Source organism: Bacillus rossius, chromosome 12 (assembly GCF_032445375.1).
Source record: "Bacillus rossius redtenbacheri isolate Brsri chromosome 12, Brsri_v3, whole genome shotgun sequence".
Lineage (NCBI taxonomy): Eukaryota > Metazoa > Arthropoda > Insecta > Phasmatodea > Bacillidae > Bacillus > Bacillus rossius.
This window is the reverse complement of record NC_086339.1, coordinates 44,793,540-44,815,975: the sequence shown is the minus strand read 5'-3', so window position 1 is coordinate 44,815,975 and position 22,436 is coordinate 44,793,540. Positions and strand designations below refer to the sequence as shown.

The following is a 22,436-nucleotide window of genomic DNA, read 5'->3' as shown; positions in this document are numbered from 1 at the left end:
ATCGTCTTCAAACCTGAAGAAACACATCAAGGTAAGTTTATCGCAGCTATAGACCCGATTAGTACCTAATTTCTAAGTCCTATTTTATTTTAATAACGGACTGTTTACGAACATGACGTATGTTACTCTAAACAGTACCGAAAATCTGTATATGTGCATGTATTGCACTTGTGACAACATTACCTCACTTACTATGATTTAAATGTTATTGTAGTATGTATGTATGTATGTATGTGTGTATGTATATATATATATATATATATATATATATATATATATATATATATATATATATATATATATATATAAAGTAAACAAAACTGCACAAAATATTATTAATATCACTATAGAAAGGAAATAGAAATATATTTTGTTTCTATAGTAAAAGTGTGTTTGATTTATGATTGCAGAGTAAACACCCTCACAGCTTATGTGCCCTTGAGAATGCAAAAAAAAAAAAAAAAAGAGCAGGTAAAACGGAAACTGTAGCAAAGTCAAAGTAATGTGCCAAATAAGCAAACAACATTGGAAAGATGGGGCTCAGGTGCATCCCACGTAACTCAAGGGATGTTAAATGAGGCTATTGTTAATTTCTTTGTCGAAGGATGTCAACCACTGTGTATAGTTGACCAATCTGAATTCATAAACTTGGTGCGACTGGGTTTACCAAGCTCATTAACTATAATGAGCTAAAAATTTCTCCAGTAAAGAGCTTATTGCAGCAGCTTGCCTTCACCCCAGATTCAAACTTGACTGGCTAGAAGAAGGACAAAAGGATGAAGCCAAGCATCATTTGGCCAGTTTTTTTTACAGAGGACTGCATTGGAATGTCCAGAAGGTCAGAGACACAGTGATGAGGAATAAGAGGATTTCTTTGGTTTAAATAAGAGGAGCTTAGTGGAGATTCTGGGGAACAAGAGCTACAAAGGTTTTTGGGGTGTAAGAATAAGGACATTTCTTCACTCAATGACTATCCTCAAATCAAAAAAACTTTTCATTAAGTTGAACACAGCAGTGCCAACAAGTGCAGCAGCTGAAAGGTTGTTCAGCTGTGCAAGTTTAGTTTTACGCCCAAATAGAGACAATTTAAGAGATTCAAATTTTGAGAAGCAACTGCTACTCAAGATCAATAAGCAGTGGTTAAAAAAGTGGTGATTTGATATCAGTGTTATTATTTTGTAGTGTGAACTAATTACTCAATGTAATTTAAGACCTAATTTAAAATTTTTCAGTTTTACTAAACCAATATGTTTTATTAGCTTTTAATTATAACAATATTACGTAGGTATCACATTTTTAGTTTTTCTCAAAGTAACTGTTAAAGTAACTTATAGTTACTTTTCTCAGAACTGTAACTGTAACTGGTTTATTTTCAGTAGTGTAACTTGTAGTTGTAACAGGGTTACATTTCCAATGGAGTATTTGTAACTGTAACTGAGTTCCTTTTTAAAAGTAACTTTCCAGTCCCTGGTCTCTACTAATAATAAAACTGTTCCCAGCAAAAAGTCTGTACATTGGATGAAACTATGAAAAAACTATTGTAAATAGCTATTTACATTATTCAAATTATTTTTTTTTTTTTTTAATTTTTGTCTGTTCATCTCTTTGTTCCAGCATCAATCAAAAACTACTTGACAGAGTTTGATGATATTTTTTTTTATTAGAAAGCTTTCGCTTAACTTAAAAACTAAGCTTTATATATTTACAGAATTTCACCCCTGAAGGAGTGAAAAAAAGGGTGAATATGTTTTAATATAGTTAATTATATCTCTGAAAATAATCAAGCATAAGGAAAGATATTGGGTACCAATAATAAACATATGAAAACTACCAACCTAATTTTTTTTTCCAACCTCTTAAGGGGTGAAAACGGGGTAAGTATGTTTTAAAGATTAATAATTATATCCCGAAGTTTAAGTAAATTTAATTAATGATATTTCGTACCAATAATAAACATACGAAAACAACCAATAATTTCTAATATTTAGCGAAATTCAACCCCTAAGGGGTGAAAAAGAGATAAAATTCATTGTCACTCTCCTCTCATCAAATGCTTAAAAGGTTGTAATATTAACCTTAACAATACATTAAAACCAAATGATTAATTTTTTGAGTAAATTTTGGGCTGGCAGAAATATTGTTATTATTATTTTTTACTCTCATTGTTAAAACTTACAAGCTTAAAGCATAATTGTGGCAAACAAACTAAAAAAAAAGGAAAGTAAGGGTGGATATGTACACTAGGGTATAACGGTTCGTTATATAAAATAAAATAAAAAAAATTCTTTCTTTGTCATTTGAGTTTTATTGTCCGAAAGACGAAACAACTAAATCCAATCACTTTCAATATTTTGTTCACTCATTCAACACGTCTATCCGCCTGTCGAGAAATACTCGCAGCTCGGGCGATGAAAATTAACATAAACAAACGTAGCTTAAGTCCTTCAGTAACATCTTACAGTAAGTACACGAGATTAGTGCGGCCTAAAACATGACCGCACCCAGCGAAAATGAATTTCGCCACAAGCCAGATGCCGACGTCGGTAGCCGCAATTTCTAATTAAGAAAAAATGTCCGAAAAGTTTCAAAACAATAAATGATTAAACGGCATGGCTTGAGCTACCGACGTTAAATTTTCTATTCAATAATTACTACATAATTTGTGAGAAGCCACCGAACGTGGCCTCGTTGTGCAGCGATCATCAGACGACTAGTGAAGTCATGGCACTGGTTTCTCCATGCAGGAAGGACAGTCACATGACCTCACCGACCAATCACATACACTCTTCATTCGCACTAACAATTACAAGCCAATAAGAACACAGAACATATACACTGAAAACCATTTCCAGCAGAGGTGGGACGATACCACATTTTCGATACTCAATGCTATATTGTTTTTTCAGTTCGATACTTTCGATACTCCAGGGAAAAATATTTTCCCATTAAGTAACAATTATTACAAATAACATAAATTAGTTTTAAACTATACAAATTCCCTCTTTATTGCAAAAATACAAACTGCAAACAACTTTAAAGACTTGAGTATAAAAATCAATATAAAAAATAGAAGTGAAATACAAAATGAGAAACAGTGGTCTTACAAAATGTTATGAAGTCCTTTCTTGGAGGGGGGCAAAGTCACCAAGCCTAAATTAGAAATAAAAAAAATTAGGCTATTGTAAAAAAAAAAATCAGTAATTTTTGCTTGTTTGTTTCATTTTACAAACAACTTTATGCAACAGAACAATTTTCAATAAAATTTTAACCTGAGAAACGTAAATTACAAAACAATTCAATCGAAAGAAAACAATAACAAATGGGTATATTCAGTTCAAATATTAATGAATGCACAAAATATGACATCCGTTCCTTGTTAAAGCACGTGCACCATTTTCATAATCATTGCCAGTTTGCGCCACTAGTCTCGCTTGCTGCTGGCCATAGATGCTACTAGCGAAGTGCACTGTCTTCCTGATACTATCCATATTTATGGTGTGATAAAGTTATTTTCTTACGTTTGCAAAGGTAAACAATGAACGTTTTTCAAAATAAAAGCATTAAAACGTAGTTTATCAGGAGGAATATAACAAATAAATTTGTGCATTTTAGGTCTTTTCCGCTTCGTAAAACATATGAAACGGGAAATTGATGATTTTATAAGTGTATGTTCCGGGAAAGTAAACCATTGTAAATATAGTACTTTCGGCGGGACCAAAATTAATTGGTATATGACACGGGAAAATGTATGAAACGGGAACGTATCATCGGTTCTACTGTAGTTGTATTTTGTACGATGGCGACTCAAAACTTAATTCAATACAAATGAACAAGCATTCCGGTATCGAAAAAATTTATCGAACTTACAGTTTCGATAGGTACTCGATACTTTGCGATACCTATCGAACTTACAGTTTCGATAGGTACTCAATACTTTGCGATACCGTCAAGTATCGAAGGTATCAAGGTATCAAAGTATCGAAAATCCCATCACTAATTTCCACACATAGAAACAGGGGATTCACTTTCTCCTTCTCTCTCCAACACCGTGAGACAGCAGTTATCACTCAGTTCCCACGACCAGTAGCCCAGGCATTTTAGGGGAAAAATCGAGCAAACCTAAAAAAAAATGTAGTTTTGAAATTTGGCACAGACAATCCTTTGGGTGTTAAAAATTGATCCTAAAAAGTCCCCATCTCTCAGATGCCGGCTTCATACTTTTTTTAAGGCAATAAGGGCGTAAGTGCCGAAATATGCATATCACGACTGTTGCGCAAAAAATATTCATTCAGTTGTATCGTAACTTGTATAAGATGTGAAGTAAAAGGCACTTAGTTATTTAGCATCCATTATTGTTGCATAATACATAGCAAAAAAATGAAACCTGATCTAAAATCAATTAATGGAAGTACACAATAACAAATTAACCAGTCCATTAAAGGTCCTGGTCTTCAGAATCATCATTGATAACAACATTAGTGCACGTTGCCCCACGACATTTGGCACACATAATACCACACTGCAGTCCAGCCCGCACACACTCACATTTGTAGCTGCATTCACTTACATGATATCAAATTCAAATTCAGGAGCTTTTCTGGAGCTGGAGGAAGGGATGTTGTTATAGGAACAAGTGTGCCACTCACACTTTTCCATCCCCACTCAACAGGATCTAAAGAATGGCCTAGCCACTCTTGCACCTGTAGGTAAACCCGAAGAGAATTCTGTTCACATGCGGCACTGGTTGGTGGAAGAGAGGCTAGCTGGAAAGAAGCACTAACAGGCATCTTTGCTATCTTGCAGGTATACATATATACTCTCATTTCATCCAAAGTGGAATACTTATCATGTCCCTGATACATTGCAATTGCAAACTTTTCTCCAGCTGCAATAACGATCTTGTCCGCATGTGGACATGTAAAAACATGTACTGTTCTCCGAATGGAAACATCGTTCTTGATGATGTTCCATGCTTGCTTCTTTCCCTTACCGAAGAAAGCACTGGTTGTATCTGATCCGGTCATAGCATGACAAAACAAAATATAGTTTTTCATTTCACCAATGTCCTGCTGAATAGCTGATATACTGTAAATCTTTCCTGTTGTCTTGCTTGAGGGTGGATGGACAATTTCAATGTGTGCATCTTCTTCTGACCTCGCACTCAACATCGCAAGAATGTCTGTATCAGTGGCTATTACTTTTACACAACAGCTTGTTGAATACTGAAGAGCAATAGCTGCTATAGTGGTATCAGCATCTCCTGAGCACTGAATGGCGTGATGACCTGAAGCTCGAAAATAAGTTATGTACTAATAATTTGATGAGCCCATTTTTGTTATGGCCATTCCTCCGAAAGTCCATTGGCGTCGATGTAACAACATTGTTAGCAGCTATTTAAATATCGGTGGAAGACCTCCCTGCAGAATGCCGCCTTCGCTCTTCCTCTTTAGTGGTTAACTTGTCATAACCATTAAACACTACAGTTGCTGTCACAGAAAAATGTTTTTGGATGAATGTAACATAAGCCTCACATATTTGACCAAATGTAGCAGGTCTTGGCCACACAAGCACATGCAAGAGGTATCCTCCATCGATAACTACTTTGCAGTCTACACTAATGCTCTCATTGGTTACCTCACACGATTTTAAGATCTTTGCAAGCGATGATTTTGCTGTTTTCCTCATTGATATTACGCACTTATTGCCTTAAAAAAGTGTGAAGCCGGCATCGGAGACATGGGGACTTTTTAGGATCAATTTTTAACACCCAAAGGAACGTCTGTGCCAAATTTAAAACCTACATTATTTTTATTTCTGGTAAAATGCTATAGTCAATATTAACCTAAATTGCTCAATAACCCATTGTTGTGCAGTAGTTATTGTAATCCTTAATATGTCAGTCAATTATTATCGCATACACATGTTTGACCCACCAATTTAAAGCTAATAAAATAACGGAAAACTTTTATAAAGGTATATTTTTGCCTATCAGTGGTGGATTTGATGTAACTGGTGATTATATAGAGCAGTGATACATTTTACTTCCATTAGTTGAGTAGAAATTAGGTTATAAGATAATTTTTGCGGTGTATAAAGTAATAAAAATGAATGATTAAGGATGAAGGGCCCCTAACTTTAAAATTTTGATAAATTTTGATATATTAAATGAATATTTTTCGCGCAACAGTCGTGATGTGCATATTTCGGCACTTACGCACTTATTGCCTTAAAAAAGTATGAAGCCGGCATCTGAGAGATGAGGACTTTTAAAGATCAATTTTTAACACCCAAAGGAACGTCTGTGCCAAATTTCAAAACTACATTATTTTTTTTCAGGTAAAACACTAAAATTCCTGGGCTACAGTGGGGAATCCCATCTTTTCTCTCTCTTACTGGGGAATCACTGTTTCGTTCTCACTCGCACTTACAGGCCTCTTATGCCTCTCTCCATCACATCACCCCAGACACAGTCCCTTATTCTAGAATTATTATGCAACACGTTAATGAAAATTCATGAAAATAGTTTAAAAGAAAAATAGTTAGCTAGGAAGGCATGGATCTTGCAACGTTACAAGGGTTTCTTTCACCATTCGTTCTCAAACTGTAACCCTGAAATAAAACTGTTACAGCTCCTCTAGACTTGTAAATTGAGACTGCCCACCCACAAAGATATTGTCTCTGCATCTGAAGTGCAGCAAGTTATATCTGAGCTGCAGTTATTTCTGGAGCTTTCGCAGACTTGGATTTCAGAGTAATGAGAAATTCTTCACAGTATGTACTCTGGGGTGAACAACAAGATGATTATTGCAATTAAATAATTAACCACAAGTTAGCATTTAAAGGGAGCATCTTATGTATGTAATTTCATGTGTGTAATAAGTTTTTCTTTTACACTAAATGATTTACTACACAGATCACACTTAAAGGGACACTCCCCTGTATGTAACCTGTTGTGTACTCTGAGAGCCTTTTTAGAACTAAAAGGCTTATTGCATAATTCACACTTATTGCGATGCTCCTCTCTATGTAAGCTGTAGTGTGCATTAAATGTTTCTTTCCTAGCAAATGATTTATTACACACATTACACTTGAAGGGACGCTCCCCTGTGTGAAACCTTTTGTGTACAATCAGATGTCTGTTATCACAAAACGACTTACTGCACACTTCACACTTGAAGGGACGCTCCTGTGTGTGTACCCTGATGTGTACAACTAGATACCTTTTAAAACTAAAAGACTTACCACATAATTCACATTTAAAGGGACGCTCCCCTGTATGAAATGTGTTGTGTGCATCAAGTGTTTTTTTAGTAATAAATGATTTATTACAAATTTCACACTTGTACGGACTCTCCCCTGTATGTAATCTGCTGTGAACAATAAGATTCCTTTTAGAACTAAGAGACTTACCACATAATTCACACTTGAATGGATGCTCCCCTATATGTACCATGTTGTGTAAAATCAGATCCTTTTTAGAATCTAAAGATTTACTACATAATTCACACTTGTAGGGATGCTTCCCTGTATGTACTCTACTAATGTGTACATTCAAACACTTTTTTAAACCAAAAGACTTAACACATAATGCACACTTGAAGGGACGTTCCTCTGTGTGTACCCTGATGTGTACATCAAGATACCTTTTTAAACTAAAAGACTTCCCACATAATGCACACTTAAAGGGACGCTCCCCCGTGTGCAAGCTACGGTGTGCATCAAGTGCCTGTTTCCTAGCAAACAATTTATTACAAATTTCGCACTTGAAAGGACACTCCCCAGTATGTAGCCTGTTGTGTGAAGTCAGTTTCCTTGTAGAAGTAAATGATTTACTACATACATCACACTTGAAGGGACGCTCTCCTGTATGAGATCTGTTGTATTCAACTAAATGACGTACTAGTGGCTCTTGTCTTATAATTGGAGCATCTTTGTCTTGTTTGCTTGAAGAACACAAATGCTGATGATGGTGAAGGCCCTTGCAATCTGTTGAAACACTGACGCAAATGTCGGACATCAAACTAGCACCGCAGGTAGCAGTTTCTGCCTGTGTATCATCTTCTGGTACACATTCAGTCTTGAGACATGCACTGCCTTCCCCGCTATAACTAGCTCTTGTTCTGGAAGCTCCAGCCAGAGAGCTAGTCTCCACAGCAGGATTATCAACTGCCTGCAACAAAATAATTCCTTTATTTTAAAATGTGTTATGAGTTAAGTTAACTGTAACAAAATCTTAGATAGTATTTCTCTGAATAAATTTTTAATCAAGTATGTGCTGAGGTACACTAGGGTAAAAGATAGTAAAACGAATAATAGGTATTTAATTTCTAATAAATTAAGTATTTTCATTCTGAAAAAAAAAAAAATTTATCATTACATAATTTTTGGTTTCTATTAATGCTAAGAAATTGCAAACCAACGTAACTTTAATCATAAATTTTTGGTATTGGCAACACACTCCTTATATTTTGTTATTTTTTAAACAATTATAAATAATCAAATAATATAATTCTATGGTAATATTAAAAAATGGATAAGTAACAAATTGATTGGAGTACTTTTGTGTACTTTATATAATTTTTTTTAAATAATACATAAACTATCGCAGCACACTACAGAGGCTACTTTAGCTGCACAAACATGTGTGAGTCCGGGATCCAATATCTCTGGTGTCCAGTATATTGCACTGGAATGTTCGTTAGGAATGTCTAATGTCATAATGCTAGTATTGGGTACATAAGTATTTACATTAAATTTTAGGGCCTACAACATAAGGACAAAATAATTTAGGGCAACAATATCATGGTAAACTTCTTTAAAACAAAACACTTATAGAGTAACAAATTCATCACTAATGACTAAAAGACAAACACTTTCAAGGCAAACAAAATTAGGCCAAACGACTTTGAGACAAACAATTTTTTTTAAATTACTGAGTAGGCAAAATATCAAGTGAAAGACAGCAATAATAATGTTACAGATTGACAGATGCTTTATATTTAATGTAAAAAAAATTTATTACAATTTTTTTAAAATCCTCTAGCAATGATAGGCCTATTCTTCTTCGTTTTACAGGGCATCACTCTTCCTGGTGAAGGACCACTACTGTTTATGTGGCCTTTATCTGCCCTTTCTTTCAGGTCTGCCATTCACCATAAGGTAAAAGACCTTACTAGTTTGATTCAAATCTGCTAGGAGCATTTGTATGCACTTTTGAATGTGTTGGCCAAATGTGTTTCCTCCATTCATTAAGCCAGCCCAACAAGTCACCCATTACCTTGACAGTTTACGTACCTTTTTCCATGAACCTTGGACATTTTTGCTAACCGACTCAATCCACCTCTCTCCTCATGCTCGAGTTATCCTGCCAATTTGTAAAAAGTCACAATTGTGCCCGGATAAGACGAAGACTGTTCCTTACACAACTATAAACACTTGAAGAATTTCTCGACGACTGTTGTAGGTAGTTGGGTTTAAAACTCTGTTGATAATTATGATAGGTATTATTTGTATCTTTCAATGTTTGAAATTCAATAAAAGAGTTTGAAGTAGAGTTAGAAATTATTATTTTTATGATGAAAACAACACAGGTCTTTCATAAGATTGCGAACGAACATAATCGAACACACTCGCTCAGTTTCGTCGATGTTATTCACATTCCTGTGCCTTAACGAAATAATGTTCCTAAGGACTCCATCGACTAGGTACGAGGATACACAGAAAATAAATTCCGGTGGACCAGCGGACCACCCAGGCCTATGCTGCACATATAGCGTCATTGATACTAAACATGTTGCTGAACAACATACTGAAATTCCCCTATTTTCCCATGTCGGCGTCATAATTTTTTCGTGCAATAATGTCGTAAGTCCCGCTAAATGACACAAGGATGCAAATGTACATCCGAAAAATATTTGCATCAACTGACATTCACGGGGATCGATTAAAATTAACCACTGGCCCACACAAATGTTATATATAAACAGACACAGTAATAAAATATACTTGAAGTAAAAATATTATAGATCAAACTTTGACAATTATCCGAAAATCATGGAATTTATGAAAAAAACTATCCATAGGTTAAAAAGTACCGCCAATAACAAAAAATAAGTTAAACAAAATCAATTCCTTAAGATTTGAGCTTTTCAACGGTGTATCTCACACTGTTCTGTGACAAACAGTTACCGAGATACGGTGGCTCAAGTACCAGCGTGCGCCATCAGATATGACTCGGACGGAAGGCGGGATGACATTTTCACCCGTCAATATTCTGCTTTTGGTGCTTCTAACGAGCCATTGCTCTAGTAAGATATAAACAGCTTTGTTATACTGTGTAAGTAATTTTACATATGATTTAATTATTTACTACATTTATGATATTAAAATTATGCTCCTGCTTCTCAAAAAACATCTCATACGATGTTATACTCTGTGTAGTCATTTTTAATTCAGGTTTTTCTTTGTAGTGTCATGCACTATAACAATTTCTTGATTGGCATCATAAGAAATCTCAAATAACAAGAAATAATAACACAGAAACATAGTTTTTGTTCACATACCTCAGCTAACTACATATGATCTGGGTCATCATTGATGTCTTCAGCTACATTCCAACAACTTCTACCTCTACAGCGTGTGCAAATCATAGAGCACGGAAGGCCAGCAATGCGGCAGGAGCACTTTGATCCACACTCAGATCTACATGCACATGAGATGAGATGTAGAAGTTCATCGGGAGCTGGTGGCAAGTCACTGGTAATCGGAAGAAGTGTTCGTTGAACCTCACGCCAGCCCCAGTTGGTTGGTGTTAAAGTATTACCCAGCCAATCCTGGACCTATAATGCAGGGTCAAAATATGATCAATTGATAAGGATTGCCAATAAAATTTGCTGTACACACAGATCCTTATAACGTGAGTTGTACCTGCAAGTAAGTCCTACGCGAGTGTTGTAAGGCTGCGAACCTTGTTGGTCCGAAGGTAGCAGTCACAGCTTTTCGGGCCACAGTTCGAGCATACAGATGTCCACGAAGTTCATTCAGGGTGGAGAATTTCTCTGTAGTGTACATGTGGATAGTGAATTTCTCGCCAGCAGCAGTGATTTCTTCTGCAGTAGCAAATGTGTTGCTAAATATGGAAAATAGGGGAATTTCAGTATGTTGTTCAGCAAGGTGTTTAGTATCAATGACCAAATTTTCAGATTTACCTTATTTTTTTAGAGGTAACAACCTTAAATTGCTGCAGGGCTCCACACCCAGACGTGAAATTGCCTGTCCGGACAAATGCATAATATATTATTTGTGAGCTGCCACTCCCACACGTCCTTTCGGCACAGTACTTGAACACCGAACGACAACACAAAACCAAATAAAGTACATTACCAAGCATACAGAAAAATTCACTTACTATTTGCTACATATACAATCCTTACAGCTACTAGTCAGTGATTTCCTGCTCAGTGTGCCTTCCCCATGTTGTGTCACATGTCTCTGTCTTTCTCTCACACCAGTCTCTTTCTAATTTAATACACTATTCTGGGATTCCTCAGTCCTGGCGAATGTCTGTCTGTCTCTTTCACAGGATGCAATAAATTATCGTCTATAATTTCGGCACCGCTGTGTCGCCACACGTCTTTCTATCTAAATTTTTCCCCACAGAAGCATCTTAGGTTCTAATGAATCATATACGTAAAATTATCAATATAAACTGAATATTTTAATGAAACAAAACATTGAAATTCACTCTCACATATATTATAACCTGGCCAACCAAATAAAAAATCAGTAAAAATATAGTTAAAAGGCTTTTCTCAATAAAATAATCAAATATCACCATTAATGACTAGAATATTACTAATGAAGGAATATAGGTGTGAACAAAACTAGGTGCCTGTGACATTGAACTTTCATAACCAGCTGATCCCTTCAGAATGACTAAATATACAGTATTTACCAGAAGAAGAGTCGCCCTGGGTATGAGTCACAGCTATAATTTGGTTCATAAAAAAACAACTTTATATATCTGTCCACAGTAGAGTACAAGTGAAGTCAAACCTCTTTTTGTCTGCTTTCAGTGCTGCTTTATTACTGTGTAGACCAGCCCACTTTATTCCCTCTCCCCTCCTGACTTACAACCACTCCTAATAACAAAAGACAGCCATATACCTTCTCCAGTATTGAATTTTTTTTTAAACCAGTCCTCTTCAAGAATAGAAAAAAAATGGCAATAAGCTTCTCTTTCTAGTCATTTTATTTTATAAAAACTAGCAGGCACATTACGGTCAGCATGTGCGAGAACTGAAGAACATAAAAGGCCAAGCTTTGAAGTGCGGCTTTCAAAGCACCAACCACCAAAGATAGCTGTAGTTTTCTCATGGAATGTTGCATTTGAAAGCTGAGGAATCTGACTCAAAAAAAAAAAACTCGCCGGCACCAGCTGGGCCACTGGCGTGGTAGCCGGGCAGATGTAGCACAATGGTGCTATTAATAGTGCTTCTCACGCACTGCTTAGATAGTTTTACTGAACAATTTATACTTACTCGTAGATGACTTATTAAAAACCAACACAGGAGAGTTATTTACACACATACTCAAGACACAACACAGTCATCTTATTGTGCAGCTCAACCCCAAGTGGGTCATTTCATATCAAAACATAAGAGGACAGAAAAAAATCCATTGAATTTTTTGAATATCTTGTTTACTCCCAATATATCATTTGCCTCACTGAATCTTGGTTCTACAAAAACAGTATGGATTCTCATTTTTTTATGACCAATATCTTATCATAGAAAAATGACAGAAATGTGCAACTCACAATGAAGTAAAGAGGTGGAGTTTTAAATGCTGTTATTAAAAATAAATTTTTATCAGTTCAACCAATAAATAATTAAGACTTCCCTGGAATCAAAGTGGCTAAATATCAAAACTTAACTTTCCAAATCTCTAACACACTAACTCCCAATGCATACTTTGATTACTTAGTGATACTTGGTGATTTCAATGTTCCCGTGTTGATTGGATTAAAATTCATTCTGCTAACATCTTGCATAAGCTCATTAAAACCAAGGCTCAACACCTATTCAATTTTACCTCAAGCTTCAAGCTAATCCAGTGCAAAAAAACCCAACCATTAAAAAATCTTTTAGATCTTTGTTTATTTAATATTTCTCAATGTACAGTACCTCATGCAGATTATGTGCTTATTAAAGAAGACTTATATCATCCTGCTTTAAACATTATTATTATTATTATTATTATTATTATAAACAGTTTGCCTCTTAGTTATAATTCATATTGTGGTTAGAAATTATAAAAATGGTAATTTTCATGGCTTTAACAATTACATATATTAAAAATCATGATTGGTCAGATTCCTACAAATATTTCAATGTCAATGATCTTTTTGATCAATTAAATAATTGTATATTAATTCAAATTCTTCAACCTAAAATTTACAAAAAAAAAAGGTCTCTAAATATCCATTTTGCTTTTCAAATCAATTAATCCATGCCCTGAAATTTAAAAAACATTTTCCTATATTAAAAAGAAATACAGTACAACCTCTGTAAGTCGAACTCGAAGGGAGACGCCAAAAAATTAAAGTTATAGAGTTTTCGACTTATGGAGGATATCGAATTAAGCGGATTTTGATTTGACATAAAGAGGTTGTGATTCATTCTTATACATTTTGAGTTAGAGAGGTAAAATAAATAAAAATTCAAGTTGCAGAGGTGACAAAAATATTTTTATTTATTATAAATCAACATTATTTCAAAACATCCTTAAAGTAAATAAAAAATATGGCATTAAAAAAGTCAGCTTTTTTTTTTGCTTTAGGTAATTCTGTTGTTCTCTATCCATATCATTGTCTAAAGGCGCATTTACACCTTTGTACCTTGCGCATAGTATCCGTGCGTGTGTGCATGCCTCGACGCAAGATGCAAGGCGCCAAGACGCAAGGTAACGCATATGACTAGTGCATGCGCCTATGCATACGCAGCTCGCCGTTCACACATAATCTTGAGGAGCGCATGCCTTATTTCAGTGACGATGGAGTCTGTAGATGCAGTAACCGCTGTTGCTGGAGCTGTTATTTATTTGCGACGAAGAAAAAACAGAAAAAATAAGCGCGCATACTGGATGAATGAATATCTTAAACGTCGTAGTGTGTGTGTGAATCTGTGTGAAGAGATTAAAATAGCAAGTGAAGCGCTGTGTGTATAATTGCAGACTGTCAAGGGCACGGCGTGTTGTGGAAAATTGTTTTGGCATTTTAGCTAGTGTGTGGAGAATGTTTCGGAAGCCTATGATGGTAACCCCTGATAGGGTACAAAATATAGTTCTCACATGTGTGTGTTTACACAACTTTCTTCGCAGAAGTTCAACCTCGTCACACCTATACTGCCCGCCTGGCTATGTGGATTGTGAAAATACAGCACACGGAAGTGTAGTACGAGGTAGGTGGAGAGATGACGTTGGATCGACTTCCGGACTGACAAACCTAAAAACCGTTCCTCAACATGCGAGAGCTGATGCTCGAGCTTCCCGAGACAATTTCACGAAATATTTTGTTAGTAATCAGGGTCGTGTTTCCTGGCAAGATAGGTTCATTTAAATGTCCAGAACAAATTTGTACATATAAACCATATTTGTACGTCGATGTTATACACCCAGTAAGTAATACCAGTCATGTGTGTTTCAAAGTGTACACAAACACTGAAATACATATAGTTAAATATATATAGTTATTAGTTCACATATGATTTTTAGTAATCTCAGATTCAGTACAATACCTTATTTAAAGTAGTTGTACGCCATTATGTTTATGGTCTTCAACAATGTATAATGGTTATGAACGTCAACACTCTATATTATTGCAAATAGCAGTTTCTGTATTCATTATTCCATTATATATGTTTGCAAATTTATAATTGTTAAACTTTAACATGTGCACTCAACTTTATATTCGTGTATTATTCACATAATAATAAAATTACCTACTTACCAGCGTAAACATTTCCAGGCCTTATCTCATCTCCATCTAAAATGAACAACAATGAATCGTAGAGAAACCAGGACGGTTTCGGTACATCTGCAGTGCCGGCACCACTCTTCTTCTTTGACAAATACTCATTGTGTACTCGGCGAAAGTACGACCACAAGCTTTTTATTTTGTTGAAAACTGCTTTTTTTGTCGCCATTGCGTATTTGTCTTTTAGATTCTGTAGAGCATCACAACGTTTTTTCCTGTCTTTGTAATCGGCGCACGTAGACATCCACAAACACGGAAATGCATGGTAATCCTCTGCGAAATTCTAATTTGTTTCCTTGGGCCACTCCGTCTTTTTAACACATGCAACGAAATTACTCTGAACCAAGCTATACCTCGGACAACCGCACAAGACGCACGACTGTTTCAAGTGTCTCCCCGTCTGACATGGGGAGATACTTGCACCTACTTGCCTCTGCGCGGGAGGGGCCGTGCGCACAAATCTGTGGCATGCCTCTCCTCGCATTGTTGCATGCTCCTGCTTGCGACTGCGCGCAACAGTCGCATGCCTCCGAGGCGCACAAAATGTTGCACAGGTGTAAATGCGCCTTAAGGTATAAAGAGCAGAAAATTCTTGTTCTTCAGAATGATTTAGAATATGTTTCTGCTTTTTCTTGTAACAGTGGTCCACTAACACTATTTTGGCTCCGACACTGCTCAAACGATTTAAGTAAGCACTCCTCCAAGCTCGGAAATTCTGCAATTCGTCGTCTTTTGCAGGACAAACTTTGACCGTTTTGTATATTTCTCATGATGTCTGATACATTTTTTATTATTGTTTACAGAGTACTCATTGGCAGGCCAAATTGTTCAGCAACATCTTTCTTCTTTTGACAGCTTTTCACAGCTTCCAATTTTTCAGCGAGACTCAAAGTTTTCAGTTTACATTTCACAGCACTCATGTTTTAACAATTTTATTTGTAAACTGTTGTACAAATTGATGTGTAGCAGTCGTAACAGTCGACAACAAATGTCTTGCTTCGCTAAAGTTCTAATGAAATCAAAAATAATAAAATTTTAACACCTGACACCATGCAAGCAAACACGTGAGTCATAAATTCGTAGTAATCCTATTTATTGTATACATACTCCTAAATTGATTTCTAAGAAACCATTGTGTACTTACATTGTCGACAAATTCTTAAAGTAGGTAACTTATTTTGCTTTAAACTATAGAGGTAATAAGTTTCAAATAATTGAGTTGTAAAGGTTATAAAATAAAACATTGCTATGTTTGAGATACAGAGGTCCAATTTAATTTTTCGAGTTATGGAGGGAAAATCTGTAACAAAATGGCTTGGAGGGACTCACTGATTATTTCGACTAATAGAGAGTTGAGATTTTGAGCAACTGAGGTTTTGGGGCCTGAATGGAAGGGAACACAACATTTTTTTGAGTTTGGGAGGTTTTCGACTTATCGAGGTTCGACTTCAAGAGGTTCTACTGTAGTATATGTTTTAATATACACAATATTCTCATTACCAGACACATACAAAAATTATTTGGACCCGAACGATTAATAACAATATCTAGAACAACCCTAAAAACATTTTAGCGAAATGATAGAATTATGAAGGATGGCAATTAAGAACAACGCTCACTAAAAGTTAATTGTGTTTATCTAATGATCTTGTAGGGTTTCTGAATGTAAAGTGAATTTGTTAGATAAATAATTCGAAGGTTTGTTCACAATGTTTAAAATAATTTGAAACTCCCAACGTATTTGCCCAATATTTGTCTAGTGTTTCTGAGTCATCAAGCTGTAATCCACAATCACTGACATGTGCCTGGAGACTATACCTGTTTCTACCATTTCAGAAAGCCTTGGAAATATTAATTCCTTAAAATCTTCAAGTGTTATAGGCCCTGACGGCATACCTAATTTCTTTCTGAAAAGCTGCTCCTATTTATTGCATCATATATTCAATACTTGTTTAAAATTTACCTTTTTCCTAATAAATGAAAATAGCCAAGGTAATAAAGATTCAACAAATAGTACTAAATATAATGCCCCTAAATACTAAACCATTTCTTTAATTAGTGGTTTTTCTCCAATTGGTGAAACAATATTATTCAGAATAATAAATTTCCAATTTAGTAACACCCTATCTAAGCAATAAACGGGGGTTTACATCAGGAATGTATACTTCTACAAATCTAATTACTTTCATCAATCCTCTCTATAATGAAGTAATTACAAGGCACAGGCTGATGCTACTATTTTAACCTAGCTGAAATTGTCCCAAATTTCTCCCTTCTGAGCCCAATGTGCCACCACCCGCCTCCTCACCCGCTGCTGCCCCCCCTTCCACCACATCCCTCCTCACCCGCTGCTGCCCCCCCTTCCACCACATCCCTCCTCACCCGCTGCTGCCCCCCCTTCCACCACATCCCTCCTCACCCGCTGCTGCCCCCCCCCCTTCCACCACATCCCTCCTCACCCGCTGCTGCCCCCCCCCCTTCCACCACTCGCCTCCTCACCCGCTGCTGCCCCCCCTTCCACCACCTCCCTCCTCGTCAGCTGCAGGCCCCCCTTCCACCACATCCCTCCTCACCCGCTGCTGCCCCCCCTTCCACCACATCCCTCCTCACCCGCTGCTGCCCCCCCTTCCACCACCTCCCTCCTCGTCAGCTGCAGGCCCCCCTTCCACCACATCCCTCCTCACCCGCTGCTGCCCCCCCCCCTTCCACCACTCGCCTCCTCACCCGCTGCTGCCCCCCCTTCCACCACCTCCCTCCTCGTCAGCTGCAGGCCCCCCTTCCACCACATCCCTCCTCACCCGCTGCTGCCCCCCCTTCCACCACATCCCTCCTCACCCGCTGCTGCCCCCCCTTCCACCACCTCCCTCCTCGTCAGCTGCAGGCCCCCCTTCCACCACATCCCTCCTCACCCGCTGCTGCCCCCCCCCCCCTTCCACCACTCGCCTCCTCACCCGCTGCTGCCCCCCCCTTCCACCACCTCCCTCCTCGTCAGCTGCAGGCCCCCCTTCCACCACATCCCTCCTCACCCGCTGCTGCCCCCCCCTTCCACCACCTCCCTCCTCGTCAGCTGCAGGCCCCCCTTCCACCACATCCCTCCTCACCCGCTGCTGCCCCCCCTTCCACCACCTCCCTCCTCACCAACTAGGATTACTGCATCCTCTATAGTACACCTACGCACACACACGTACGGCAGGCTGTTTGACACACAGGGTGATGGTGGGAGGAAAAGAGGGCTGAAGTTGTGAGGCACATCGGTCTTAAGAGAGGGCATAGCCCTGGACGACGTCAGTACGATTATTTATCTTATGCAATGTTAGTTCCTAAGTAATTAATTGTAGGTTTATATTTTTTTATTGATTTATTAAATGTTTATTATAAAGTTATTTTTAAATAATTCATTTTAAATGCTTAGGATAAGTAGTCATACCCTGGAAATCCCCGTACTGCATAAATAACAACTTGGCAAGAATACACTCGGTTATAACACTCACTAAATTTTTGCATAAATCATATGTAATGATTCAATCAATGTTAGTGAAACATGCACCAATAGTAAAGCAATATCCTTTACACATAAATGGTTTGATGGATGCATACCTACTTAATATCTAAAGAAATAATTAGAGTACATATTAAATAAGAAAACCAAAGAAAAACAGAGAATAATTTATTCAAATATTGTTGAACTTACCAAGAGATATGATCCAATGCTTAAGATTACAATAAATATTTTTTTTAACATGTCACATGCATATACTCAAGTTCAACAAAAAAAAAAAGTGGAGTGGATGATGTTCAATTCTACTGCAATACGGCTTTTCCGTAAATATGTACAATAATAAAATTCCGAAAATACTTTTTTCAAACACTAAAGACGTTTCTCTTATACCCTGAAAACAGCATTTCAAGATTCCTACGGGTATCTGAGAAATTACCATTTATGAGTTACCGAAGCCATTTCTTTGACATTAGCAGCAGTTTTCGTGCATCCGCAAGTATACTTTTGTGCTTTGTCTGAAGTCAGGACATTCTTTGGAACAAATTTACACTAAATGAACTGTTATGTTCTATAAAAGAAATGGTTAAATAGTATTTTACTTGAATAACATTTGTGGTATTGGTAAAGCTAGTCAAAAAGAAACCTTTTATTTTCCTCTGCAGATTTCACATTACTAAAGTGTTTTAAACACTTCACATTATTATAACCATTGGTCTTCCCGTTCATCTTTTTTCATGTTACCAATGAGGAAATTTTAGATGATCAGATATTTTATTTTGTTTTATAACAGTATTGTGTTGAGAAAGAGGAGTCAGATGATGAAAAGATCAGCCACTCTGCAGCAAAGGATGTGATCAGAATTGTCCTCAAATATTTGGAGCAACAGTCAACCACTACAGCTATAGACATATTGTGGGCAAAGAAGTGACGTAATTTTGATTTATTACATCATTTTGAGCTCTGTAAATGAATTGTTTTGTTCTTCTCTGATTATACGACCTTTTTAGTGTTCCAACCACACCCTGGTCCCAAAAGTGATGGTTAATCTAGCCTCGGACTAACTCAGTGTAACAACACCCAGACATCTAAAAATCTTCTGGATATTTGTTTTTCCAATTTATCTAAGTGAGCAGAAACCATGCTGTTGGTGTGCTCAAAAGGAGATTTGTATCATCCACCTTTAACCATCAATATTACAATGGACAATTTTCACTACATAACAAATTATTTTCTGTGTTGAGAAATTACAAAATTCAGTGAATTTCTTGGTCTCTACAATTAAATTGGGACAATTATTATAAATATTCTAATATTAATGATCTTGTATATCAACTAACCCCTTGTATTTGTAAAAAAAATTAACATCTTCATTTCATTGTTTTTACGAAAAAAAAATTTTTAATTACTCTCTCTTGTTTTTCTTGCTATTTCTTTTAGAGAAAAATCATCTGTGTGGTTTTTAGAATACACAAAAAGAGATTTCAGCTGATCATCATACAGCATGCCTATGCAAATGTCAATTTTCTACTTTAAATCAAATACAAACACCTAATTATTCTTGAATATGACTATCACCTTGAATAGTAATAATAAGAATTAAATTCCAGCTAAGAACATTTTTTTTTTACATCATTGAACAAATATTTTGGGAAATGAAAAGTAAATGTAAGTATAGTAGCTTCTGGGAAATAAGACAATAATAAAGTGAATGGTTCGTTAAGTTGTCAACTACAATTAGTTTGGCCACTCAATTTTAAATACAAATTTCAGGTATATTTCCAGGTTTTTGAAAGTTTTTCCAAGATTTGCAATAAGGAGTAAAAAATTACTTCTTTTTAATATTTTTGTAATATATGATGAACAAAGCAAAAGAACACATACCCGAGGTACGCTGCCAGTATGCAATAAGCTAATAAGACAGTACGAGTGAGAATAAATGAAGATATGTGAGTATTTTTCCAGACATTGAAAATACTGATGCAATAAAATGATCAAGAACACTGCTTCGAATAGCAGCTACCTTGGGCTTAACAATAATCACAGAAATAAAATAATATATTCAGTACAGTAATGTTTATACGAACATTCAAACAATGGAAATATTTCAGCAAGGACTTCTATTACAATTTTCTCCTGTAACAATTCTGCCAGGCGTGTATTCTGGCGCAGTTAGCACGGGAACGGCCGGGCGTGAGAGGAGTGCAGGCCAGGTCGGGCACTGGCTGCAGCCGGGACTCAGACAGCTCTCACGTGACGGCCAGAGGAGAAATATAAATATGAACCAGCCAGTGTTTGTATGCACATACGTTTTGTGATTGTGCATGAACTTAAATCAAGCAATGTCTGTGGTTCCTCCCCCCTCCCCCACAAAGCCATTTCAATCAAATTTTTCATGTCCGAGACTGGCAAGACACGCAATCTTCGTGTCTATCTAGACTGGTTTTGTGACGCCTGAAGTGAGTATTTCATTAACACCTCATTTTCAACTGTGCCCTCAACAAAACTGTCTTTGTGTGTGCATTTCCACGATATTAATGGCAACATTTCAAGAATGACACTTCAACTAATGTTTTCCAAATTAAGCACTATTTGTAGCCAACCATTTTAGATTTGTGAAAACTTTCTGATTTTTGCATTGGAGCTCGTCTTCTTCACAAAATTTAAAAATATATATATTTTTTGCCTTGTAGTGGTTCGGGAATAGGAGACGGGAACAAGAAGGGAAGCCAGTAGGTGACTACACCACTTCCTCCTGAAGAATTAAAGTAGACAGGCTGAAGATGCAAACCTTACCTTGAAAATGTTAACAAATCCTACATATATTTACTAAGTACCTATATGTATGGGTTGAAGAGAAAACTCCCGCCAGTAACTTATCTGAGTCACGATAACACAGCCACTACATGCTCCAGTATTTCTTTTCAGAAAGAGCATGATGATTACTTAGTCAAGTGTTAAAAATTAATTCATAACATTAAGACAAAGAGAACTCCTCTAGTAAGTAGTACTGTGGCTGCTACGAAGAGAGACAGCCTGGCATTGTGACCGAGACAGAGTGAAACCACGACTCACCTGCCACACAGCAGCTGGTTGGACGCCAGCCAGTGGAGTCTCTTCCTCGACCTCCTCCTGCAACACAACCACAGTGGAGAAGACTGCTCTGGTACAAGGAGACAGCAGCTACACACACTTGCAGGCTACTGTACCTTGATGCTGTCCACCTTGACAAACTCCATCTCAACCACTGGCTTCTGTTCCATCTCCTCCTGCAACAAACAGCAGCAGTTACAAGCAGTAAACAACACCCCATGCCAGTAGAGAGATCTGGCAGAACAACATTGCATTTATGATACATACAATTCAACCTGCATTTTAAAAGTAATTTTGTGTACGAAAATTACCACACATTTGAATTATTCGTATTTTATAGGTAGTGAAATTTAGGCTTTATTAAATGCTTTGCTGAGATACAATGTCAGCAAAGAAATTTAATTTAGTTTACTTTCTGTTGCACTCTGATGATAATGATCACTTATAGTAGGTTCCCCTCATGGAAGGCAGTAAGAAACTATCATACAGCCCAGCATGGAGTAGGAGGAAAGAGAGGGCTCAGACACTCAGATGACACATGACGGAGGCATGGTCACGTCAGTACAGGAAAAAAAAAAACTGTGGGGTAATTATTTGAGAAGCAGTTAAAGCCCGGCATGATTGAGAATGAAGAGGAGCAGACGAACAGGAAGTAAGGGCAGGGTTGTACGATGAGGATATCACATGGAAAGAGAGAGAGGAAGCAATAAAAAGGATAAATTGCAGTAGATCTAAGGGAGGATGAAGTAGTAGTAGCAATTCATTGGCTATACAGTGAGATGAGATTATCTGGAGAGAAAAATGCACAGCAGA

The 22,436-nt window shown here is 36.9% G+C and overlaps 1 protein-coding gene across 5 annotated transcripts in view; it reads right to left on the bottom strand.

The window, feature by feature from the left end:
• Window positions 1–2,285: 2,285 nt before the first annotated feature.
• LOC134537896 (zinc finger protein 226-like) overlaps window positions 2,286–22,436 on the bottom strand; it is a 36,490-nt gene continuing 16,339 nt past the window's right edge. For 2 of the 5 annotated variants that reach the window (XM_063378825.1, XM_063378826.1), the window contains 3 exons: window positions 21,740–21,799; window positions 21,606–21,662; window positions 2,286–8,170 (listed from right to left, as the gene is read on the bottom strand). In XM_063378825.1, coding sequence (XP_063234895.1) covers window positions 6,851–8,170; window positions 21,606–21,662; window positions 21,740–21,799 — 1,437 coding nt within the window. In that variant the 3' untranslated portion in view covers window positions 2,286–6,850. Of the gene's footprint in view, window positions 8,171–8,536; window positions 10,839–10,926; window positions 11,129–11,207; window positions 11,272–19,302; window positions 21,663–21,739; window positions 21,800–22,436 lie in introns of those variants that run through there. The other 3 variants (XR_010076063.1, XM_063378828.1, XM_063378829.1) reach the window with 3 other exon arrangements.